Here is a 27,801-nt window from a genome sequence, read left to right on the forward strand (position 1 = left end):
CTATTCTATGCTAACCTGACCTGACCTAACCTATTAACCTAACCTAACCTAAACCTAAACCTAAACCTAAACCTAAACCTAACCTAACCTAACCTAACCTAACCTAACCTAACCTAACCTTACCTAACCTAACCTAACCTTACCTAACCTAACCTAAGGAGATTTGCAAGGTGGAGGATAGGAGTCTGAGTACTTGTGATGTTTGATGCAATCTGAGAACTGAACACAATGCTATCTAGTCCTCCAACATTATCAACATACACACACATTGCACACAATTTCCATCATCAATAAAACCAGGAAGGTTTAGAGTAACATCTCATTTTTAACACCTTTCATTTCACACTATCACTGAAGTTGAATCTCTTCTCCAATGAAGATTAATAGTTATATCAGTCCTACTCCGTCCAGAGTGGGCAGCCTTGACCGCTGGTTTCTCTCCATCTCTTGACCATCCTGCTGGTTAGTCCCCAACGGATGACCGGGTCTAGAACTGAATCCGACCAGCAAACAGAGCCAAGATGACCATCAGGGCGAATCCGGTCAAGAGACCAGCGTTCTGAAGCAGGAGGATACCAAAACTCCTCTGGTCCCTGTGAAGGGGGTCACCGCCCCCAACGTTGTTGATCTCTGGAAGCTGGTTAGAATACAAAGGAAAAGAATGAGACAATTATATTGATATGGTGACATAGCCAGTGATTGTATTTCACCAAACACTGCACCAAATCAACTGTAACATCAGCTTGATTATACATAAATACAATACAATACAAAACAATATGGGTACTGTTCTTACAATGAGTGAACATGTATCACAGCACTTCACAGAAATGTAATATCCACCTGACACTTGGAAGGTAGGAGAAAGAATACAACAGAGAAGAAAAAAAAAAGTAATGTACATAATTAATCAATCAGTTATTGAAAATGAAAGTCAACAGTATCTACTTGATTTCAGCTTGATACTGCATACCAAAATTCTGACAACTAGAAACAATACAACTGATTGACAAATTACCCTACCTTGGTACATCGACGGAAATAAGAACTGAGTGAAATTCTTGCATACGTTGTCTGTACTGACTGACTGCCAAATTTCCATAATTTGAACAATTATACAGCACCTGCTGCACTCTTAGAACCAGCACTGGCTGTTGGGCGAAGCTCGGTGGTCTAATGGATAAAACGCCTGTCCAGAGATCAGGAGGTTGTAGGTTTGTATCCTGCTCGAGTATGCACAACGTATGCCATAACTTCTTTTGTCATGACTACTACTGAAACACTGATCAATTCAGTGCTTATCTATGTCGATGTAGGGTACATAAAATAATTTGACAATCAATTACAATAAAAACAACTTGACACAAGAATTTCAGCAATTAGAAATAATGCTTATAACCGTTGTCATATGCAGCCATTTGCACTGAATTCAGTCTCCTTCATCTGAGCATAGTTGATGTTTTGCATACCTTAGAATAGTCACACTTGAATAAAGGCATTCTAAAATTAAGTCCTTAAAGCTAGATTCCGATTTGGTTGAAGTTCATTTTAACTTTGATTCCCGGGTCAACTATGAAATTCCACTCTTCAAACTCCAGATCTGGCCTAACCCGTATCAGGGCAATTACCCCCCCCCCCCTCCCCCCAAGGACAAGGGACGGGGGGGGGGGGGGTAATTGCCCTGATAAGGCTTAACCCTAATCAGGCTGGGGGGGGGGGGCGGAATCCGCCCCCGCCTCGACGTTTCGCGCAATATCTTCGCAACGCGATAAGCTCCCGCCGCGATGTTTCATGACTTTTTTCTTTCAAGTATCGCGCAACTTTTGAGACCCAAATTGTTGCGCCCGCGCGTACCGTTTTGACGTGACGCCCGTTCGAAAAAAATTTGTCAACCCCAAAATTGCTCCAAAACGTGATTTTGTGTACAAATCCAATGCAAATTGTGTTTTTTCAATTAATTCACATAAAAATTCATATCTTCACTTAGAATGGCCGAAATTAATTTATTTTAGCATAATAATGCTTTGAAAAATGTCTGTGACAAATTTTGGCCAAAAAACAAACAAAAACAAAAGGTCAAAAAACAAAGAAATACATAAGAAATTCAAAAAACAATAAAATACATAAGAAATTGATTTCGATACAGATTTTTTTTTATCCTATGTCTCAGAAGAATGATACAAGAAACATTTTTAAAAAGAAATTAGCTTAATTGGAGCATAAATAAGTGATTTAGAGCCCAAAACTGATTTTATGCATAAATTACAATAATTAATTAATATAAAATATAAGAAAAATTTTTCGGAGAAAGCAACCATACATTTTGATAGAATACGTTGCGGGCGTCGCGTGTGCCGATTTTCGGCGCGATCGCGCGTTCCATAGGCGAGATCTGAAGGGGGGGGGGGGGCGGAATCCGCCCCCCCCCCCCAGATATAGCATAGCCAAAAAAGCCCAGCCTGATTAGGGTTAAAGTCCACAAACAAATTCTTCGCACAACACAAAGCCAAAAAATACAAATATAAATAAATCAAGACTAAATAATGAAGTCGTTGACTTATCATGATAAAATGCAACATTACAAGGGCGTGTCTTCAGTGCTTCTTTAAAAGAATCACAAACTAAAGAGATAGTAAGAATATGTAACAAGGACGTCTGTTTCAAAGAAAGGATCCAGCGTTAACATACCATGTCAACCAGTGAGATGTAGAGAAACATCCCTGCTGCTAGGGCAAATATCCACTCGCTGGCATGGAAGTTTTCTCCCAGCACTATCCCTAGAATCAGACCCAGGTAACAGGTGCAAGCCGACAGAAAGTTGGCGAGTACGGCCTGTTTGACGGACATCCCAGAATTCAACAGGATGGCAAAGTCGCCTGTAAGATGGAAACATTGTGAAATGGTTGAATGTCTTTCACTACAACAAATATTTATGACTGGAGAGTGAGCAAGGCGTGACCAGACAGGAAACACTACAGAGTCCTGCCTTGGCAGAAAAATTTGTTGGCTGTTTTGATTTTGAGGATGGGATGCTTGCATCTAGTGTAAGGCAAAAAAAAAAAAAATTGTTGCATTGGCGTAACATGAGATTTTCAAATAGGGTCGGTCGGGCGGATTTTTTTTTTTTTTTTTTTTTTGCTACCTGCATTTTACGTGTAAAACTCGTGCTCAGCTCAGTGAACAGTTACAACTGCTGCACCGAATGTGCTGTGTTCATCTATTCTACAAATCATTTATGAGGCCGATATTACTGGAATTATACCCCTTCACAGAATTTAAAGATGTTGAAATCCCTATCCTGAATGTTTTCACTTCATATTTTACTATTTTGACTTAGATAAGATAGATGCAAATTGACCCATATGTATGATCTTTTCATCGCACACGGCGATCTCTATTACAGTCCCACATATACAGATTCGCGTAAGTTCTCCACACAAGAAACCTATGGCAAAACTGTGCACAATACATCGCAGTCTGAATGCTACGTATACACTGAATAAATCTTGTTAGAGTACGTGTCCATGTTGGAAACAGATGACGTACTGATCAAGGAAGGCTTATGCGAGGCGCTAGATCTCTCCCTTGTACATCCGATATCCCCAGAGCCGTTTCCACTTCCGGGTTTGTGCGATCGCGATCGCAATCAACAAGATATTTGATATCGATAGCAAAAAAAATAATAAAAAAACATGGGGTCGGCGGAATTTTTAGGGTCGGGCGGGTTACGCCAATGCAACAATTTTTTTTTTTTTGGCCTAATGTGTAGGCCTACGCTGTCACACACGGTTTACTTATAAACATACAGCAGTTACCTGCTCCATCCTGATTACAGACTAAGATACTACCACGTCGTGGTAGGAGTGCTACACAAAACAAATTCCCTACACCTTGATGTTCGTTAATCCAAAAATGAAACAGGATATGTTAATTCAAACGTTGGTGAAGTTATTACAAAGGATCTCTTACCAGAAAATGTGACATGGTTTGTTTATCTGGAAAGGAAAAAAATGTGCGTACTAATGAGCCTTCGGAATGACAAACTGTATTACTGAACCTTTGGAATAATGAACCTTGTTTTCAATTTTATAATTACGAACCTTCAGAATAATGAACATTATTTCATATTTGGATATTTGGAACTTTGTTTTCGGATTATCTAACCCTGGGACAATTAACTGTACCCATACAGAAATTGAAAGGGGTAGAAAAGTCAAACAAACCTAATTCATGGGGAAATTCCTCACAAATGACAGCCACCGATGTGCTGATTCCTTGGTAGATGGAGTTTGTGAAAGAAGCTCCGATTGCCAGGCCGTCAATGAAGTTGTGAAGCCCGTCGCCAAATATGATCATATAGGCCACGGTGGCTATCATGTTTGACCCGTCGTAGATTTGTGCGTGGGAGTGGCCATGGTGGTTGTTACCATGGACACCATTGCTACGGTGACCGTTCCCATGATCATTGTTTTGTTGATAATCTTTGACTTTATTTGTTGGAAGGTCTCCATTTTCTGCATCCTTGAGAAAAATGGTGCTAGGTGTAATATCCTTGGTTGGGATATTACCAAAAAGGAAAAGGAAGAGAGGATGATAATTCATTAATATGTGATTAACTTTTTATTCAAACAAACAAATAATCTTTATTCGAACACAATTCTTTCCTCATCATTGCAAGGTTTGCATTTCCTGACTTCAAACAGAATGGCCATTACCATGGACACCAATGATAAGCTACAAAAAACATATCAACGGGGGTTACGCAATGCTACATACTGGCACTGGTCTGACAGGTTGGACCAGTAGAAAAAATGGGGTGGTGTGCAGCCCTGGCTTATGGTTTGGGCTTTACAATCAAACAGCATGAAATGACAAACATAAAACTGAAATCACTGCTGTTAAAACCTGTGCGACAAACAAATAAAGATAAACACCTAATATTTTCAATGAGAGAATCGATGAAAACACGACACAGATGATGCATCTGTTCATGACAAAGCACATCATCATCCTAGCAACCGACCAGGAGGAGAAGGCCACACCCGGCAACCCACTACATACCTCTTGTTTCTCCTCCTCACACTCCTCTCCCCTCACGTCACTCATCGCCATGGCTTCCGTCGGCGACGTAAACTTGTATCCGATGCGGTCCGGGTTGGAATCCAGATTGTGCATGGCAGTGACCTGGACAGATGGCTGAGATGGGATCTTCTCTTTGTTCCTTCTCGCTTTCTCCTAATAAGAACAGAGGAAAAAAACAATAACAACAACTTGATACGGCTGTACTTTAGAGACTGCAGAGATGCAAATGTTTTAGGGAACTTTTAGGATGATTCTTGCTGAGACTCCACCCCAAAAAATCTCTCAAAATTGAGATTCTCTTGGCTAAATTATCTAGGAAACTGCGGAGACTCTGCTGGCAAGAACAATTCCAACATTATACAAATAGTAAATGGTCACGAGTGCGATGGCGCAAGATTTCACACGAGGCGAAGCTGAGTTATAGTGTGCCTCATCTTTCACCGAGTGCGAAATCTTGTTCCATTGCATGAGTAAAGATCATACACTATTTGTTTTATACAACACCTCGAACATCAACAGATTTGGTACTCACAGATTCTTGAATTTAGCACAGAAATGGCAACCATTTTCGGTGAAAGACGAATGAGTGTAGCTGCACAATCAGTCACCATGTACGTATGTACTTGAAGCTGATCGGTTGAAGTTGTTTTACAAAAATGAGTGACAAAAATACAGGCTAAAGTGTGCAAGATTGTTGAGTGCGCGTGTCATATAGTTTACAATGACATCAGAGCCGTGAGATGGAACAAAAACTTGGGGGTCATTTGTGAGTTTAACATCGGAGTCAATGAAAATGGGTGACGTCAGCCATGCACTACCCATTTTTGCTCAAACAAAATTGCATGCTTGACAGCCACAGCTTGCGATGGAACTTTTCACTAAATGTCACGTGATGGGTAATCAACCAATCGGATAGCTACAATGTACATACTATTAATAGGTGTTGTATAATAAAGGTAAGCAGGAGATATATTAGTCCTGTATGACTTTAAACAGTGTAAATGTTTCTTACACTCTGAGAACTGATTGTTCCCAAATTTGTTCCTAAGATCAGTTGAATTGAATTTTTGATTTTAGAGTAGGAACAATGGATGTTAGGGGGTTGATTACCAGTATCTATAAATAGCACAAAAACCAATCAATCACAAAACACAGTGAAACTTTACATTGGTACAGATGCCTATTTTGTTACATTAGTCATACAGCCCTCTACAATGGCACAAGCATCTCACCAAATTTGGAAGTGTTGATCCACGCCCTAAGCCACCCACTGCTGAATTTTACTATGAACCAAAGAGGTTACCATACACTAGTATGTACTAGAGTGCCATACTTGCCACATGCCGATATAATTGCTCTGTGAGTGTGTGAAGCGACTCGACGTAACGGTGCCTTACCCTTCACAGGGCTCTAGCATACTAGCAACCATGGAGCAGCCAAATCAAGGAGTGGGGACTTGCATTCAAAGTTCAACAGTTTTAGTACTGTATAAGTTGTTATTTTCGCGTACAGATATTTTCGCAAATGAGGTGAGCGACATTTTCACGTGATGCTGTTTTTGCGAATTGACACCAATGGTATCATAAAATAATGCAGTAAATACTGACTGTGCAATGTGACATTTTCGCATGTTGTTAAATTGCGATCCGACTGTGATTCGCAAAATTTGCAAAATTTAAACCCGAGGGAAAATAACAGCTTATACAGTACACCCTTCAAAAACATTCCTTGAGCCTGCACAGCACAGGCACACACAGTAAAGTCTGCCATTACAGCACTCCAATCCTCCTTGTACTCACAGACATATTACAGAGTTTGCCTTCCGTAGCCAGTGGGTATACGATAACCTCATTGCTATGAACAGACTGGGATCGAGTCAGGGGTCAAATCTTTGGGGTCAACGGTCAAATCTAACTGCTCACCCTCTTTCTGCTGCCAATGATCTTCAGGACTCGCTCTGTGTTAAAGAAGAGGTAGATACCAGCCAGGACCACCATGTTCTTCCATATGAACCCCTGACCTTCCTCCTCCACCAACATCCCATGGGCCTGAAATGATTGGATTGGATTGGATTTAGATTAGATTAGATTACATTACATTAGATCAGATCAGATCAGATCTGATTAGATTAGATTAGATACCAGCCAGGACCACCATGTTCTTCCAGATGAATCCCTGGCCTTCCTCCTCCACCAACATCCCATGGGCCTGGGAGAGATTAGATTAGAAGAGATTAGATTAGATTAGATCAGATCATATCAAATCAGATCAGATCTGATTTGATTAGATTAGATACCAGCCAGGACCATTCGTTCTTCAAGTTGAACTGTTGACCTTCCTCTTCCACCAACATCAAGGTGGGCCTGAGAGAGATTAGATTAGATTAGATTAGATCAGAGTAAATCACATTACATATAGATTAGATTAGATTAGAATAGATCAAGATTTTCATATGCACAAATCAAGATGGTCTGAATACTGAATAGTCAGCTGCACTGTCATAGTGTTGCTGGTTTTCCATGGGGACCAGTTGTACAAATGTATGAATTGTGAGTAGTTGAGGCTTATCACTTCCTCGGGTTTATACACCCTGCTTTTAGTGATGAATGATTGAAGGATATTTACGACTATGGGTTGTGATTTTCTCCATGCTTGTAGTCATTCTATCCTTTTCATGACTTTGTGACTACAGATGTAGCTACATGACTGTTTTGCCAATTTAAAACTTTTTTTTTTTTTGATTGAATCATTTCTTTATTCAAGAAAATGTTTATACATAACCAGGTCAATTACCCCTTTAGATAATTGCATGTATACATCGAAAGTTACAAACAATACATATAACATCTGTGAGATTAATGTAAAACATGATATATTCGCAGGATGATTTCGCGAATTGGAACCGACAGCCTTTTTAGTGGCATGAAATTTTCGCGAATTGCCACTGGCATTCAATGCATACAATTGTAGCGTAGACAAGAACTTTCATATGCATTTTAATTTCGCGAATTTTGGCGCTTGCGAAATTTGCAAAATTAAAATGCATGCGACCATTCCTTGTTTGACGGTACCATAATCATTGACACTCATTTTGTACACTGATGTCCTCTGGGGCACCAGTATAGTGTTGTGAATGTAAATCAACCTGCAACTACAGTATTTTTGTTTAACTTTAATGCTTATCTTGTAATGGCTTTTCAAATGTGTGATGTGTATAGAAACAAAATTATAATTATATCAAACTGCATTGGATGCATGCTTATGTCACTTCCCCCCGAGCTATTTCATGTGGGAATAGAAATTTCAGTATCTAATTCTTGGCCAATCAAATATTATGTGTAAACTCTCCTTGTCCAAAGACTGTGACAAGTGACAAAGAAAAACAAAGTTTTCATTCTTGTTTTATTTTCCCCTGGTTATTCCTACAGGATATCAAATAAAAAAAAAAGAAAAAAAAAGAAGATTTATAACATTCTGACTAATGCTGATAGCCAATGCAGACATCCATGAAATATTAAATAACTGAGGGGCCCTCCAACATGCCGCTTTACATCATAGGTTTAGTGAGCCCTTACTGAGCTGCTTGACAACATGGCCCGAATTCATGAAGGTGGTACAACCTTTGTCTTTGTCCATGGTTTAAACCATGGACAAAGACCATATTTTTGTATAGGGCGCCAAGTGTCACATGGCCTATTTCGTTATGAAATCAGACACTTCGTAAATGACAAAATTTTGTAAAGAAATGAACATTTTGTTGACAAAATGAACATATGTTCAACATAAATTTTCATTTCGTCAACGAAATGACTGATTTCGTAACGAAATAGGCCATGCGACACTTGGCGCCCCAGACAAAACTACAATCTTTGTCCATGGTTTAAAGGTATTATCCCACATTTGTAAACCTGCAGCAATTGGTCTCATAGTTAGCATGGAGTTTGGGTATGTTTGCAGTAACACCTGTGCAAAATTTCGTTCCAATTAGTCCATTACTTTCATAAAAATAAATGAAAATGCACCGTAATCCGTATGCATGCGTATAACGCTCGCTAGCTCCGGTCCACGTACGTGTTACATGTACAATGTACGTAGCTATAGCCCGCATTCGTAATTCGATTTTGGGTCGGGTTGACCCGGTTTGAAAATTGATTTTAAAACGATGATTTTCTCTCTTTTATCGAACGGTATAGACAAAGAGCGACAGGTGAGGTATGTTACTGTTATAACTTGTACTTGAAGTCATATTGGACCTGTTTTATGCAGTTTTGATTTTCGTGGGTTTGCAAATGTGGGCTAGTACCTTTAAACTATGGACAAAGATTATACCACCTTTGTAAATTCGGGCTGATAAGTTTAGCTAGCCCTTACTGAGCTTTCTGCGATTGACCTACGTGTTAGAGTCAATGAGTGGAGACTGCCAAATGTTAAAGCCCTCTTAGGACTATAATTCCTCAGCTTAGCTGGTTAACGATCTGACATGTTTGGAGTAGCTGCTTGTTTGTTTGTTTGTTTGTTTTTTCTTAAAGTAGAAATTCAAAGAGCACGAAACACAAATTTGAGAAGAAAATATTGAATTTGAACATCTGTCCTAGGTGTACACAAAATATCGAGAGAAAAGAACAATCCCAACTATTTTTTATTAATTATTGAAATCGGACGAAAAAGTGAACCCGAAATGCCCCGATGAACGGTCTGCCGATACCCCTTCCAGATGACGTCACGCACTGGATTCGTACTCTGAAAGTACACGTTCGCTCCATAGACTACTACCGTGAATTGTTTTCAGTGTTGTGTTTAGGAGCCTAGCAAGTCCAATTATTTAGTTTATTAGCAGTTTTCTTGCATGTCTCCTTGTAGTTCACAGTTTTTCCTTACATTTCATCCTCATAAAGTATGAAATTTGTGAATGCTAGCGGTGCATAAACGAGATTTCTTTCAGACGTTTTTGTCCGCATTTCGGTTCCGTGCCTTCAAAAAGTAGATCCGGTCACAGCAAGCTGGATGGTACGTCTCGCTCTCAGCTGGGGTCCGTTTCATGAAAGTCTTAGGAGAGACTTTCTCTCTCCTAAGTCATACTTAGGAGAGACTTTGCTAAAAACCGTTTCATGAAAAAGCTATCGCATAAAGCTATCACATAAACTCAGACTTAGGAGAGACTTTTTCTACAAACCATTTCATGAACAAAGCTAGCACATAAAGTCTCTCCTAACTTGGCAAAGCTATCACATAAATCTAGGAGTGGTCAGGAGCACTCCTAAGTTTATGTGATAGCTTTTTGAGAGAGCCATTGTATCAAACTTTTTTCTCATTTTGGAGTAATTGACCCTAAATTTGGCATGTGTGACCACTGCCAAAGGTAGATATGCAAGATATCTTTTTCGTTGATATCGCATAATACGTTGTCATGAATGGTAATGGCAAATTTTCACAAAAACATACAAATTGTTGTGGATTGAACTACTGCCCTCAGTTTTAAAGCAATGTAGTTGAAATTCTGCATAGAATCAGATAAATGTAATATGTAGTTGTGCAAAACACTTTTTTCATGTGTGGTGTGAAAAAATCTGTTGCCATGGCAACAAGTTTTTCTATACCAATCACACGAAATATGTGAATTGATCTAACTTCCTTAAAATTCTTTTAACATTTGACCAAAAATTTGGCACATGACCATTACAGTATGTAGATGTGCAAAACTAATCTTTGGTTGATGTTGAACAATCTGTTGCCATGGTAACAAAATTTTTTCACTTAAAAGCATACAAAAATTGTGAATTCGCTAAATTCGTCAATCTTTGTGCATATGACATGAAATTTTGCACACATGTGACCGGCATAGTGCGTAGATGTGCAAACTTCATCTTTCGCCATTGTTGAACAATGCGTTGCCATGGTAACAGCAGACTTTGAATGAAAATCATACAGAAATATTGTGGATTCCGCTATCTCTCAGCTTTTGAACATTTTGCTTGAAATTTGGTACATGTGACCACCATGATATGTATAGTTGTGCAAACTTCATCTTTCACAGATATAGAACATTGTGTTGCTGTGGTAACAGCATTTTCAAGGAATACAATAAAAAAGGTGTAGATTCAGTTTACTCCTTTAATATTTGAGCATTTTACTTAAAATCTGGCACATGAGACTGCTAAAGTACATAGACTGATGTGCAAATTTCTTCTTTGTTCTTTTTCACACAATGTGTTGCCATGGTAACAGATTATTTTGAATGAAAATCATTCAAAAATATTGTGGATTCAGCTAACTACCTAAGCTTTTGAGCATTTGACTTGAAATTTGAAACATGTGAAAGTTATACTATGTACTTGTGTATAGTCATCTTTCGTTAATACTGAACAGTGTGTTGCCATGGTAACATCATTTGTGAAAATCATAGGACTTTCCAGTTTATTCATTTAATTTACTCAGTTTTTGAGCACTTGACTTGCAATACATATATGACACATGTGACAAACAGATTTTTTGAATTAACAAAACACTTTATTCAATGTTGAACAATGCATTGCCATGGTACAGCTTTTTTTTTTTTTATATAAAACCATATAAAGTTAGCGCTGGTTGAACGAACTCCCTCAGTTGGAGGTGGGAGTAAAAATCACAATGATACTTCTTATTTCAGCAGGTATTCTTTGTTTCGTACTTGGATTTGATTTCACTCATCAATTGCCACAGTGGGAAAACATTTCATTGAAAGAGGCAGTGTAGGCCGACAATGATTCAATTACACTGTATTCAATTCATTCACTGCTATCAATTTCATACTCATTAATATCAATTCCTCACAATTTGACTACATGTCATGTGACAGATTATGTAACTGCACAAACTATTTCATATATTTCATTCTGGTTGCCTGATTCATTAGAAAATCTGATCTTTAAAACATTATTTTATTATTCAATGTCATCATAATCACAGCACAATTATCACAACCACATTGGTGATACTGGTAAGAGTCCTTGTGAAAGTATTATCACTCACAGTATTTTCTGGTATTACATTCTACTTGATTTCTACATTATAAGCTATGCTTGATTTTATCTTTCTAATCAAATAACAATTGCCCGCATAGACATAATTTCTAACTGGGTTACATAAATATTGCCGTCACATGCCTGGAAATAATAACAACTAGAAATGTCGCTATAGCGACTGGTATGCCTCCGCCATGATGCATGATTCTCCTAATAGGTCTAGATAGTGCATGTGGACAATGTGTGAATACATTTTCACAAATTGAATGGCTAGATATTAAAATGACAAGTTTGTCACAAATGTGTTGAATGTTCACCTTCCTTGACCTAGGTTTAATTGGATGAATAGGGGAGCATGTATTTGGGATTTAAGGACTTTAACTTGACCTTGACCAATTCACACGTTTATGCATTGAGTAATTTCCAAGGTATGGAGAAAAAGTTCAATTTCTGTATTGAATAGTAAATTGTTACCATTTTCATCTGGCCTTTGACCCTAAAATTCATAAGATAATCACTGTCAGGCAGAACATGCATAAATATGTAGAAAGTTTAAAAATAATTTGAGCCACTTCCGAGACATGGAGGAAAAACTTAGTTCAGCACTTTCACTTGATCTTTGACCTTTTGACCTTTGAGGTAAAAAAAAAAAAGGTCTTTCCAGAGAATCTCTATTAGGTTATACATGCATACACCAAGTGTAAAAAAAAAAAATAATAATCCTGCTGGCATTGCATAAACATGAGGGAAATAGTAAAATTTTGAAGTGTTGCCCTTGACCTTTGACTCCTGATCTTTGACCTCATGAACACAAAATTGTCTAGATAACCACTGCCAGTCAGTACATGTATGTTCCATGAAGATACCTCGAACAATTTCCAAGGTACGGAGAAAAAAGTGAAGTTTTAATATTTTTAATTGACCTTTTGACCTTTGACCTCATGACCACAGACTTTCACCAGAGAATCTTAATTGGGTAATACATGAATACACTAAGTTTCAAGAAAATATCTTCAGGCATTGCAGAGATATGGTGGAAATAGTTAAATTTTATGTATTTGACCTTGACCTTTCGACCTTTGACCTTGAGCATGTGCACCCAAAAGTTGATAGGCACAACTTCACCCCCTAATACACATACATGTTAAGTTTCATTAGGATACCTCAAAATGTTTTTTAGTTTCGCTTGCCACAAAATTCATTACGGACGGACGGACGGAAGGACGGACGGACGGACAGAAGGACAGACGGACGGACAACCCAAAAACATAATGCCTCCGGCACCACTTCGTGGCGGAGGCATAAAAACAATGCACTGCAATGTTCACTGATGTATTTATGTTTGGATCACTTATACATCGACAGATCTTTCATAATCATTTGTATTATTTTCATGGTTTATTAATCAAATTATGAAAGCAGCTGAACTTCACACAATGCTATCATTGCAAATATTTTGTAAGCATAAAATAATATATGTTGCAATCCACCTTCTTTGCACTCTAAGGTTCCCTATATCAGAATATTAATTATGATATTAATACTAATAATAATGACCTTGTCTACTGCACAATAGCTTTTAATCATCAAAGATCAGAAATCAGACTGCTATGTGCTGACTGATACAGAATTTGCATTTATCCATTTTAAAATGCTTTCTTACACTTTACAAGGCCTATAAATCTTTCTTTTTTTTTCAGAGTGCTTCAATTCACCCATTTGCTTTTCATTGAATCGTTTGCACGCTTAATTGTTCTGTTCTGTTTTGTATTGTAATGTTTTTGCTTTTTCTTTTGAAGGGGGATTTTTCTCATTTCTGGTTTGGTTAATACATGTACCTGGCAAAGCACTTATGCCATCACCTATGGACTCGTCTATGACAAAACTCAGTGAAGTTCAGCAGTCAGACTGCAATAGTCTGATTGTAGCTTCATATCTAACACTGCAATTGTGACTCTGTATCACAATATCAACAGAAAGTCACCAAACATGGATTTCTGGTTAAAGGGCTGGTAAAGTTTTGGTTGAGACCTGGTTTCAGATTGTTAACATTTCTTCTCTTTTTTTGGGAGGGGGGTAATATAATAAGAAACCTCTTATGAAATATGAAAGACTATTAATTCAAAGAAGAATTCAATGTTTATTTGATGAAAATTGGTTTTGAAATGTTTGAGATATCCAAAATAAAGGAATCCTAATAAGAGGTGGAACCAGCCTTTTACTAGAATCGCTTTGTTTTACTCTGCTTTTGGATATCTCAATCATTTCAAAACTAATTTTCGTCAAATAAACATTGAATTCTTCTTTGAATTAATGTTCTGTAGCACTTCAATAGTGGTTTCTTAGTATCTTGCAAAAAAAAAAAGGGCCAATCCTGTTTCTGAAAGAGCACACTCTCAGTTTTAAAATAATGTACAACTGAATTCAGATGGACTCTCCTATGTATTTGAATATTAGAAAGAAGGCACACACTCTGCAAAAGCATAGCTAGCAAATTAGGTTCTGAAGTATGCGGTCTATCTTACCTAGCTATGTTCTGTGCAATAAATGGGACAAAAACCAGGATATAAAACTCTAGAGCAACAATAAATGAAGGGATTATCAGACAAAGTTAAAACTGAACATGCCAATTATGTGAACACAAAATAGAAAAGCAGACAGAAAACAATCAAGATGTTGTTAGGTTCTGTAACATTACTCATGTCATTTGCAGCAAGTGCATGAAATTTGAAAATCTATCATGTGTGTAGGTCTAGCAACAATAGACCTATTCCTATTTTCCAAATGATGTCCTGAAAGACATAATATTCGCACTCCATTGTAGGAATTTTTGTTGTGCAAGAAGCTTTTGTCATAAGGATCTATTACAAAATCACCATGACATTTGCATTCATGACTTTCATTACAGTGCTGCAGGTACATGTCAGATCCTCACATCTAATGCAGCCACCCCCCCCCCAAATAAAAATGTATACATTGTATACCATTAATTTTCGAAGGATTGAATCCACAGCAGTCAAAACCAACATATGTTATATTCAACCTGTCTGCATCACCTTTGGCAAGCTCCATGCCTTGAGAATCTATATGAAAGAAAAAAGAAAGAAAGGACAAAAGAAATAGAATATGGAAAAATAAACAATACTGGTTACATACTGAAATTTTGTGACATGCAAATCACATCCACTCTCCCTGACATTATACAGAGTGGTAACATGTGGGTGTACAGTTGAATGAATACACACACGACTACCACACATATCATTACACAGAGCTGCTTGTCAGCAATTTCACATACAGTATATTAGCAACAGTTTAACAGCATCAAGGAAAAAAAAACAAAGAAAATCGTCTGGGTTGTCATACACAAGAATTAGTGTATCGGATTCTTCCTGATGAACAAAAAAGGTGTGACACAGACTCAAAATGAAAATGTGATTGTGACTTAAAACACTCATCTGACATAATGTCATTCATTCATGTCAGTAGAGACTTATTTGACTTTTTTAGAAAGGATTGCAACTTATGTCAGGCAAGCTGGGAGTTCCAAAATAAACAGAAAGATGATTCAATGGGTTATGCAACAAGTCAGCTGCATTGCTATGTCAGTGCATTAATCAACTCTTGTGAGCCGTACTGAATTCCCAATTGTGGCTGATATAGACATAAACATTAAATCAACTCCCAACTGGGGTGTATGAATGCACTAATTTCTTCATTTCTCGTGTGGAACAGTTCACATATAGAGGTGACATTGTTTGTCCACCAAGTCTACAATAATTCCTAAAATAAGAAAGACCGAATTACCTGTAACTGATATGTCATCAACAGAGGTTGCCTTTTTTCAACTGTTATTCAAGTTGTTTATTTTGTAAAATCTTTATACTTTCAAGTTTAATTTGAGAAATGCATACCTGTGTTCTGTCGTAGATAAGATGCTGCTATACAGTTCGTAGTCCAATTGCAGTCTGACTCTGACCTGAGTGAAGTTCAGCTGCAGTTGTCAGTCCCAAGGGCTTGGTGAGGTTCAGCACTCTTCAGGCCTTTGGGTGTGCAAATATAAGAACAGTTAAATACCATACAAACAGAAACATCGGATGCACAAATGGGATAGTTGGAAAATATTTGAGATGAGTGTACATCTTTATTAAAACAAGCAATAACAACAAAATGTTTATTAATGAATATCAATTTTGTAAGATATATTATGTGAACAACAAGTTGTAATTGCCAGTTTTCAAAGTTTGAATCACTATGTAATGAGCCCCTGTTAGCAAATTGTAAGAGTATGAGGTAATTTTAGTAATGAATGAGAGGGGAAATTAATAACAAGCATTCACTTTATTCAGTTGGCAGCAGAATTATTAAACCCCCTTGCATTATGGACACTATGGCAAAATGAATAACATTACAATTACTAAATCATATACAAATGGTGAACAGATAGTTTATGACAAATGCCTACCTGATCAATAATCTTTGATTTGCATATAGTTAGAAACTTTGATCATTCATGCATGAAGAGATAAGGTCAAATGAGTACATTGTTGTCATTTCAGACCTTTCTGTGATCACTGAAGCATGACGTGTTATGGTCTGATGATAACGATTAATTTCTTTTGTTTTTATGGAATTTTAAATAGTATCTTGCCATTCTATACATAACTCTTAGCATTTCATTGGGTTATATTCATTTTGACATGACTTAAACTTTGAATTATCAATATCATGGCTAAACCTCTGTACAAACTCTATGGTGGCAACTTTCACTAGAAATTAGTTCATTTAAATATTTTTGTACAATGAAAAATGCCAATTGAAATATTAAGAATCCTACATCAAATTCCATCATATTGTGTCACCTATCAAAACATTGAGTGAAACCATATTCAACGAAGCATTTCAGTGATCACTGAAAGGACTGAAAATGACCATAAATGTGCTCACTTGACCATATCTCTTTATACATGAATGATCAAAGTTTGTAACTATATGCAAATCAAAGGCTACTGATCTGTTTTTTACTTGTAGCAAACTATCTGATCACCACTTGTATGATTTAGAAATAATCTCAGTTATGATGTAATTCATTATGCCACAGTGTCCAACATGCAAGAGAGGGGTTGACTAATTTTGCTGCCAACTGTAGATGATCAAGATAACATGATTTCTCAACTTGCTTCAATAGCTAAAAATAATCATTTAACACACCAAATGAAGATGGTGGAATATCCATGACACTGTCACTTGACTTTTCCATTTGCATCTTGCCCCCAGTCCTTAACTCTGAAGTGGATGAAGTTCACATGTTGTCTGGTCCTTGGCTGTTTGGAGTTTATTCAATATACAAGAACAGTTAATATCTTACAAACAAAACAATAGTGCAGGACATGGGACATTAGAAAGTATGTTAGAGATGGGTGCTTTGCCTTTGCTATAACAAGCTATAGCAATCAAATTGAAAAGCCCTACCATTGATTTTGAAAGACTGAATTCACTAGTATCTACTGATCCATAAGCTGTAAATAGGACTTTTCACAGTTTAAAATGATTAGCTATGTCGAATATTCTTGTTTCAAACATTGTAAGAGCATGAGGTTGTTATGATACTAGAAAAGGGAGAGGGTAAATAAACAATCATAGTAGGGCCTACAATATTAAGATAATGTGACTGCTAAAGTTTGTTTCAGGAGCTTGATACATGTAGACACACAGGTACCCCCTCCCCTTCCATGAATTATCTCTTTTCAATTGGATCAGTATGTAATATTCTACAGATAGTGAAATTTAAAAAAAAAATGCAAAAAACAGTTGTTTCTAGAAGGGTCACTATTCACTGGATAAGAATGTTTGTTTTCAATTACCAAGATGGACATTACAGCAAACATTGTTTTCAATATTTCCTGTCTAACGCTATTTAACTAAAAATCCAGAGACAATTTCATGTCCAAATGTAAATAATGTTGCAATTGTAGTATTTGAAAATATACAGATATGTTGTCTGCTAAAAAAGTATTATAAGCTAAAATACTTGCATTCTGTTGAAGGTGACCATGCTGGTTGAGAAGTCTCGATGAAGTTCAGTAGCAGTCTAGCTGTGGAGAAGATGGAAGTTCAGCAGTTTGGTTCTGTGTTCAGTGAAGTTCAGCAACTGACTCTGGGCTTTATGAGATGCAGAAGTCTGATTGCAGCAGTCTGACTGATGTTCCATATCTAACATTATGATTAAAAATGTGAATACAAAATAGAAAGTGTGTTTTCAAACTGTTGTTTGATTATACAAGATTTTACACACAATATCTAGAATCTGCATGAAATTTGAAATCAGTTTGCTGTTTAAATATATAAAGGACCTTATATTATTATTTTTGGGGGATGATTAAAAGACATACTACTAGTATTTGAGTTGTCTCAATTCAACATGTGTAAGCCTATAGTTTGGGGTATTATGACTTCTTGAGGTTCTAGATCTTGTCGATAGGCATCCACGTTGCAAGGTCTACATCTACCTAAGATCTGGTAGGACCAGCTGTACTGTGGCTTCACATTCGGGTTGATCACAGTTACAGCCTGAGATGCAGCCACAGTCTGACTCTGATCATCAACTGTTGTCATGTCATCATCATCAATTAAATTGCTAAAAGAAGTTGTGTAAGCGGTACTAGCATCGGAGTATGGACCTATAGAATCTACTAACTGCATAGATAGATAGCACTATTTAGAAGACCTATTAACTTCCTTACTGATGAGTGATATGCCTATTTATGTTAATGATAATATGTTTAAGAATACCAAGGCTAAGGGTCTAGTCTGGTTATACTTTTGGTATACACTGGTTAAGTAGTATCTAGGTCAGTAGGTGCTACTCAGGATCACTATACCACTGGATTCTAGATCTATAGACACCTGGTAGTATAGCAGTAGAATTCTAGAGGTTCCATGCCAATGAATTTAGGTAAACATCATTCTCTATCTTATTGTGACACATGCATTGCGATTACAGTGCTGTATGCACTTAGAATTGTGGAAGATAGCTTTCAAGTCTGAACCAAGATCTGAACCATGGTTTCCAATTCATATTCTGTGTAGACCTGGATCTACGTACTACTACTAGGCCCTACTACTGCTACTAGATCTAGTTAGTCTAACCACTGTCAGACTCTCCAGATAGTACTACCTGCCCTAACCCCAGGGCACTCCCTGTTAGTTGTACAAAGTGCTTCGCGTTCGGGCTGGTCGCTGTTATTATAACCCCTAACCCCTAGTCGCGTTACAAGTTTTTGTTGTAGACCTATAGCAACGTTAGACAGTAACATTAGGACTTGTAAACGTAACAATGACACAGGTAACTTACAGCTGGTTCTCTGTAGTGTAAATGCTAACGCTATAATTTCACGTTAGGGCCTACCCTAAAAAAACATTAGGCTTAGGCTAGGCCCATAATTCTGTTGGACAAAATAACCTAGATTTTCTAGATTGAAAAAAAAAAAAAACCCAACAGATTTTTCCTGTCGATTTGACACAGAACGGAAAATGTGTATCACTTCTGAATACTATCCACACAGCTAGTGACAGTGTAATTATTCAATGTTAGACACGTCTTCAAACTAGGCCTAACATAATATTAATAATAAAATGCAGACCAATTCTTATAAAATTTCCGGTTTCTTCTTCGATCCCTTCACTATTCAGGCCTTAAGTTACCTGCAATTCACCCATACATGAACAAATCGGGCAATTTCTCTCATGAAATATCTGCACGCTAAATATATCATGAAAATCAACCTACAAACATTTCACTATTACTTGTAACAACGTTAGAAGTTGTAGTAGACCCTACCATGCTAAGTAACAAACTACCTAAACTCAGCTGGCCATTTGGTCATTCAAACAAACGGCGATGTGCCTACGTGGGACTATTGTGACAACGCTACTACCGGTAAGATTAGATCTACATCTAGCTAGCCCTTTGGAGAATTGTAGAAGATTCGAACAAAAATATATCCAAATAATATCACATTATGAATCCACATGCATTACTTTTCAATTGTAGACAGCTTTAAATATACTCACTAATAGAAATATGTACTGGTAGCGGTGTAGAATGCAACTTAGCCTCTAGGATCCTGCCTCCGTCGTAGATTTGTTGCCTCTGCGCTGTATACACTGTGTGTATACGTGCTATGTCTATGTAGCGAGTGCTCAACGCATGTAACACAATAGGGAGAAAAAGTTAATGATATGCTAATGATATGTTAATTAGTATTACCCTCGAACATGACGATTGAAAAAATTAAAGTCTCTCATAGCTTAGGAGAGACTTCGTGAAATGGTTTTTACTTCTCTGTGAAAGTCTCTCCTAGCTTAGGAGCGGCTTGGCCATTTTAAGATTTATGTGATAGCTTTTATGTGATAGCTTCATGAAACGGACCCCTGGTCTGCATCGGCTGTTCATGCACTGTGCTGGTGTGTGGTTCGCACTGCGTTGTGTGTGTTTGCGTGTGTGTGAATATATTACAGTAGTGCTCGTGCTCTGATTTCTTCCTCGGTCTAGTGAGAGCTGTGCGTAAAAACGTGTGTGTATGGGAACATTTACTATTGTACCAGGGAGGTGGTTCCACCTCCCTGATTGTACGTACTTCGAACATGTGCGCCAGCTCCATGCCCCCTCGACGTTCGACGCAAGACTCCCTGCAGCTGATCACTCGCTCTCTATGCATGTTTTTGTTTGTAATAATAATGGATGAACATAAACTCAATACTGTACGAGTAATGTTCGCCACACGTAATCTGTGTATTTCGTATACTGTTCTACGAAGCGAATTGCTACTTACAGAGGTGGAAGAATGAGCCGTGAGGAAGTACTTCTTTTTCCACATTTTTTTTTTTTTTTTTGTCTAAACCGCCGCCGTCATTCATCGTACATACTGATCGTCGAGACTCTAAATCGTACTGAGCCGTATGTTATACTGTTTTTCATTTTTTTTTACGTCAAGGCAGACATCAGACATTTACTTTACCATCAAACGCAGCTGAATGTTACTGTTATTCATTTTGAAATGTTATAGCAATATCCGACATTTATTTTAGCATCATATGGAGCAGAATGTTGCTGCTATTCACTTCCAAACGTAAAAGCAATCATCTGACATTTATTTTGGCATCTTCTGGAGCCGAATGTTATTCCTATTTACTTTCGAAAGTTAAAGCAAACATCCGACATTTATTTAATCATCGTATGGAGTTGAATATTGTTGTTATTCATTTTCGAACGTCAAAGGGATCATTCGACATTTATTTTAGCATCTTCCGGAGCTGATATTATTGCTATTTACTTTCGAATGTAAAAGCAATCATCCGGCATTTATTTCATCATCGTACGGAGTTGAATACTATTGTTATTCATTTCCAAACGTCAAAGCAAACATCAAACATTAATAACTATTTTACCATCGAACGCAGCTAAACATTACTGTTATTCATTTCGAAATCTTAAAGCAAACACCCGACAGTTATTTCAGCATGGTATGGAGCAGAATAAATACTGCTATTCACTTCCGAACGTAAAAGCAATCATCTGACAATTATTTTAGCATCTTCCGGAGCCGAATGTTATTGCTATTTACTTTCGAAAGTAAAAACAAACATCCGACATTTATCTAATCATCGTACGGAGTTGAATATCATTGTTATTCATTTCCGAACGTTACAAAGGATCATTCGACATTTACTTTTAGCATCTTCCTGAGCCGAATGTTATCCTTATTCATTTCCGAACGCAAAATCAAATATCTGACATTAATTTTTGCATCGTAAGGAGCTGAATCTTACCGATATTCATTTCCAATTATTTTAGCATCTTACGGAGCCGATTGTTACCGCTGTTCATTTCCAACAGTAAAAGCAAACATCCGACTTTTTTGGTGGCCCGATCGGGCCACCAAAATCTTCATTTCTGAAATATTGTCGGCCCGACGTGCGTTGTGGTGGCCCCGGGCCACCGGGCCACAGTTAGTGTTGAGCCCTGTCTAATGAATGTAGATGATCGCAAGTGTAACAATGAAGTATGATTCGTCCCCCCCCCCAAAAAAAAAAAACCCCAAAACAAAACAAAACATGCAAGAATGTTTGTGATTCCATAGCTGCGTTTATCCGGACATGAATCTAAAAAAGAGTTACAAAACCTCTTTATTGTTGTCATTATTATTATTAACGAACCATCAGAAAATCAAAGCTAATCTTACGTTCAGATTAACATCTTTTTTTTTTTCTTTTTTTCATTGTCGAATTAGCAAACCTTCAGAGTATCGACTCTCGAGCTAGCTTGTTTCATTTTCGGATAAACGAACTTTCACAGTAACGTGCAAATATTATTTTTTTTAGTCGGGCATAAGGAAATGTTCAGAAAACGTGTATAGACGGGTGGTAAAAAAGGAGAAAAAATAGGTTTGAATTTTAGTTTAGCATCGCGTCTCTTTGCGTGGTGCTCGTTATTCCGAAAAGAATAAGAATCACTATCGCGATGGTAGTTATTTCGAAACACGCATATTGCATGTGCGGATGTTTGTTAATCCGACAAATTTAATTATGGTTTGTTTAATTTGATTTGTGGTTCGAAAAGTTCGTTTATCTGAAATTGAATTACGCGGCAAGAAATTACTTATTTCGTTTTCGGATAAACGAACATTCAGAATATGGAATGTTTTTGAGTGAACAGGACTTCGAAATAACGAAACTTAATTTTCATCTTTTTCTCTTTTCGATTTAAGAACCCTTTTTTTTTCAGTTTTTGGATAATTAACCGTCGGGAGTGACGATCTTTTCAAGTAACGACCAGTAACCTTCCCCCCCCCCTCTCTCTCTCTCTCTCTCTCTCATAAGTTTATGTCGTAGTTTGACATCTTTAATTTTTTGTTTGTCCGGTATTCATTATTCCTAAAATAATGAAAAAAGAAGAAGACATGAGATACATTTGTACGTATTCTATAATTCGTTATTCCAAATCTGAAACACGCAAAATCCCTGTGCCAATGTTTTTCTTCCGAAAATATAAGAGGGTTTGTTAATCCAAACATTTGTAGCATTATTCTGAAGTTTGGGTAATGTGAAAATTGGGAAAAGGCTTGTTAATCTGAAAACGAATTGAATTTGTTCCCAGATTAAGTTTCTTATTTCTTAAGTTTTAGATTAGCGAACCTTCGGAATAAACAACTTTTAGAGTAACAATCAGCAACATGTTTTCTCTTTTTTCATAACTCAGAACAGAAATGATGTACAAAATGGAGAAGTATTTTAAAGCAGGAAAATAAGGCATTTCAAGTTTAACACTGTTTATTTATTTCATTTTTCTTTATCGGTAAGTACAAACAATTCTTACAAGAAATAGAAAAGGAAATAGAGAGAAAGAGAGAGGGAGAGAGAGATAGCCCTATTTTAGGCAAATTAAATGAGAGAAATAAAGAATCATTACGTTTGTAATCCTGGCTGGGTCTTCGACTTGGCAAACATTTTCCCTGTTCATTCCTCCAGGCCCCAGACTGTTCATGACCGCCAAGAATGCGCCAGTACGCGCGGTTTCTGTTTTTGTCAAATGGTCTCTCTCGTCTACCCCCCCCCCCCCCCCCCCCAATCCCCAAGTCGGGCACCTTGCCGTCGTGGAATTTTTATTGTTTCTTGGTAAACTTGGTGTTCACTTTTGACCAAGCGTTATTGATTTGTGTTATTTTTATCTTGAATCGCGCACTGTGCTCGGCATCCACATGGAGCATGCACAACCAGTGACTACCCGACTCACCTGTAGGCAGCTAACGGCGAGCAGAAAATGGCAGTTTTTTCTGCTATCGCTATTTTCTACTGCCAAAATAGGCTAATACATCGTATTGGAATAAAAACTTTGTTCGATATCGATGAGCGTTGATGTGGCATCGTAATGCAATACCCGGGCTTCTTCAAGTAAGTCAGTGTTCGACAGTTGTTGAAATCGTGACATCGCTAAACAGTTGTTAGTTTTGGGCTTGCGTGTGCATGGGTTTCATGGGTTTGTTGAAGGGAAAATGTGGAGAAAGAAGGTGGCTTCAAAATTATTTGCCTGCCCGATTCGGGCAAGCATTTTTATCCTTGTTCAGAACACTTGTACGACTTTGATTTTCACTTGCCCGAGCAATCGGGAAGTGCTTATGTCCGCCCTGCTATTAGACTTTGCTAGCCTAGTATTGTAGTCTGACCGGTTTGAGGTCAGCAACAAGTCAGGCGCAATGGCGTGATAGCTATCATAGCAGATGTCATTTACGGAAGTTTTACGAGCGTGTGCACATTGGTGAAGCAGTGATGTAATTACTCGCGAAAACACCGAACCTTGTCGATGTCGAAGATTCCACTCCTTCTCTTCCCACCTCCCTGGTTAGAATCTCAGTGTCGTACAGTATTACAGTATCGGGCGCGAACGTAAACAAACACACGTGGTTATGCAAAGCATGCATGGCAATTACGAGTAGTTCACGTCTATGTTCCTACGCCAATGAAAGTACTTCCATGACTTGGCTAATCACGTAACAGGCCAGGCACGCAGGCAGTGAGGATGGTGGTGCGGCGAGCGGCTACCAATTCGGATCGGAGCAGTAGAGCCACTTCACCGCGGATTAATACAAGTACATACTGCATGCGAGCAATCGCGAGCTACGAGACTGGGCTGCACAAGTTGTTATCTCGATTCTCGTTTTAAAATCTCTCCTATTTTGATATTTCGCCATTTTTCGTAAGTCTGCTTGTTATTGTCAACATCACCATGTCTTAGATTATCAATCCTGTCACGGACATCCTCATGATTTCCAATTAAACGCTTCATATGACCAGCGAAACTTGAACGTGCTAACATTACAAACGTAAGAAAAATAAGATTACCTAAGTAGCTTGAATTCCTGAATATTGACGAAAATATCTGTAAGAATTACAAAAAATCGAGAGAGAAATGTTTCTTCATTACTATTAAACCATGAAAAGTTATATTTCGTTCAATTCGACTTTTACATAAGGAAATAAAATGCAAAAGAATCAGGTTGTACCTCCGTTAACATTGTACACACATTCACCGGGCAGAGTCCGCAAATCCAGTGCGTGACGTCAGGCGAAACGGGCATCTTTCCTGACGAATTGGCCCTTATCAGGCTCCAGAAAACCGCAGTGTTTCGTGAGCGTTTACTTCTTTCTAGCAACGCGAAAGCGAGGTAACAAAATTCCATTGCCTTCTATGTCTTCTGAGCTTTCTACTGATGCCTAAATTGCAGAATTTAATGATCTCTTTGAATGTCTACTTTAATTTTGTTTTGCTTTATAGTAAATATTGTTAATTTCTTGTATTTTCGTACAGAATATATTCATCATCATGGTAGTAACTAAAAGAAATTTCAAAAGCTACTCTTCTGCCTCATGAAGCGAGGTAAACACGAAGAACAAGGTAAACATGAAAAATCATCATTTTCCATGTTTACCTCGCTTCATGAGATAGAAGATTAGCTTTATTTCTTCTTGTATTTTGTTGGAATTGTTGAATGAAAGACTTTGAGTCTAAGTAAAAAAGGGGCTATATAAATATCGTTATCATTATTTTCTGTCACCATGGTCTTCCTGTTGAACTAAGGCACATTTGCTACACCTGAGTGGACTTAAATAACTTTACAACTCTGTCAAATTTGGATGAATTACTGAATGCTGATGATTAAGGCTTGGCAAGCAGAGTATAATGCTAGGGTACATGGTAGGGCTGATAGCCACGGTAAATATGGGAAGTTCTAGGCGTGTGCTGAAATGACTCATCACCATTATCTCTTGCCAAGAAGGATTTATCTCTTTTTTTTTTTCATTTTTTTCATTACATTGAAAACAATTCATAGCCCACTCATGGCTGCTACCATAACAACAGGCGGCCGGCAAACGCAGCAGAAATAGACACTTTTTTTTTTTTGCTCCAGATGCCATCATTTTCCCACAAACAATACAATGGCTGGAAGACTTTATCTGAAATTTACATGAAATTGATGTTATGATATAATATTAGTAAAGTTTGTAGCATCTCTGTTTCTACTGTATATGTATGTAACAGACTCTACTTTGTTTTCATCAAAAGGTACCGGGTGTAACTCTTTTTTTTTCTTCTTCATATTACATAACAGCACAAATATGTAGGGCAATGACGATGAAACAAAATAGAGCTAAGAGTATATGCGAAAGACGAAATAAAATAACATATCAAATACAATTAAAAACTGAAGAATCAAATCCACAAGGTAATATCATTAAAGCAAAATACTACTTTGAAAGAATATAAAAAAACAAAACATCAGAACTAAAATCATGCAATTCAAATAAAATGAAACAAATTGGAATGAAATAGTATCGCTCACAAGGGGTGTAAAAATCTTTACCTCAGGGATGAGGCTGAGGATGGCGTTACCACATAGCGTTCCAACAGCTAGAGACACGAGGTACATCAGGACGTGTTTATACAGCCTTTTGTTCATAAGTGGGATGACCCAGACTCCAACAAAGGCGCCCATGTTGATGATGGTGACGAATAAAAAGCCATAACCCCAGACTGGAAAAGGAGATAAGACATGGATCAAGGGTTAAAGACATAATTTACCATTTGCAGATGACACAAAAACCCAGCATTAGTGCTTTTAAATAGTTCCAAAATGTGAGTTTGGGATAGAAACAACCACTGTACAAATTTGATTTCATAAAATCAATGTTAATTTGTTAAATACACAAAATGTGAACAATAGTCAAAATCAAAATGTTGCTAGACTATAAAAACCATCTAAAATCATGGTTTAATGAGAAAAACACTGATATCTCCTTATCAATATTTTAGGCTTTATTGAAAAAATTTCATGGTATCATCAGCATGGCATTACGCATAAATTTGCTATCTCGGATACAATTTCTGAAATCAATCACCACAAACAGAATGAACTTGCACAAACTTACATCGCAGATATCCATACCAATCAGTAACTACAGGGGAAACTCGGTATAACGAACACTGCTATAACGAGATATCGGTTATAACGAGGAAATTTTCCCGGTCCCAAATTTCCTTCCACACAAGTCTATGTAAAATGCTACTCTTATAGCGAGATCGGCTATAACGAAATAACTGCTATAACGAGATAATTTTTGTGACTTCTAAACAAAGAAAAACATAGCCAATCAAACCTGCTATAGCGAGGTAAAGCGAAATGCCTTCGGTAAAGCTTTACTTCGCCTGTGCTATCATCTTCCGAGATTGTAAAGCTTGATGCGCCAAAAACAGTCTTGTACACACATAATCATTTTCTTCAGTGCACTCCAGCTAGCACTGCAGGTTGTACGTGTATTAAAGTGTGTGTGTGCGCGCACACTGATACATGCAGAAAATGTGGTGGGACGGTCATAATGTATGCATGACATCATCATGACGTTTAGCAGGAATGAGGCAATCTGATGCTGTGATTGGCTTTCTACATAGGGAATTCCCCATCTTCACAAACACGCAGTCATAATTTAATGTACATACAGAATGTGTCACATACACACACAACATTGTGCAGCCCATATTCAAGCTTCCATACAACACACACCCATACGATAACCACATACCAATCCACATATGATCTTGATACAATCGCAAGCTATACAAATTTACAAATTCAAACATCTACAATTAATAAGAAACACAATC

At 37.5% G+C, this 27,801-nt stretch overlaps 1 protein-coding gene across 1 annotated transcript; it reads right to left on the reverse strand.

The window, feature by feature from the left end:
- Nucleotides 1–404: 404 nt before the first annotated feature.
- On the reverse strand, nucleotides 405–26,665 carry LOC140246983 (metal cation symporter ZIP14-like). Its single transcript, XM_072326288.1, has 6 exons — nucleotides 26,504–26,665; nucleotides 7,005–7,130; nucleotides 5,003–5,232; nucleotides 4,224–4,537; nucleotides 2,689–2,876; nucleotides 405–637 (listed from the first exon to the last, which is right to left on the reverse strand). Exons 1-6 carry the CDS (start codon nucleotides 26,633–26,635, stop codon nucleotides 488–490), a joined length of 1,140 nt encoding a protein of 379 aa, XP_072182389.1. The 5' UTR covers nucleotides 26,636–26,665; the 3' UTR covers nucleotides 405–487.
- Between the last annotated feature and the right edge of the window lie 1,136 nt (nucleotides 26,666–27,801).

The sequence above is a fragment of the Diadema setosum genome, chromosome 3, assembly GCF_964275005.1.
Source record: "Diadema setosum chromosome 3, eeDiaSeto1, whole genome shotgun sequence".
Classification (NCBI taxonomy): Eukaryota; Metazoa; Echinodermata; class Echinoidea; order Diadematoida; family Diadematidae; genus Diadema; species Diadema setosum.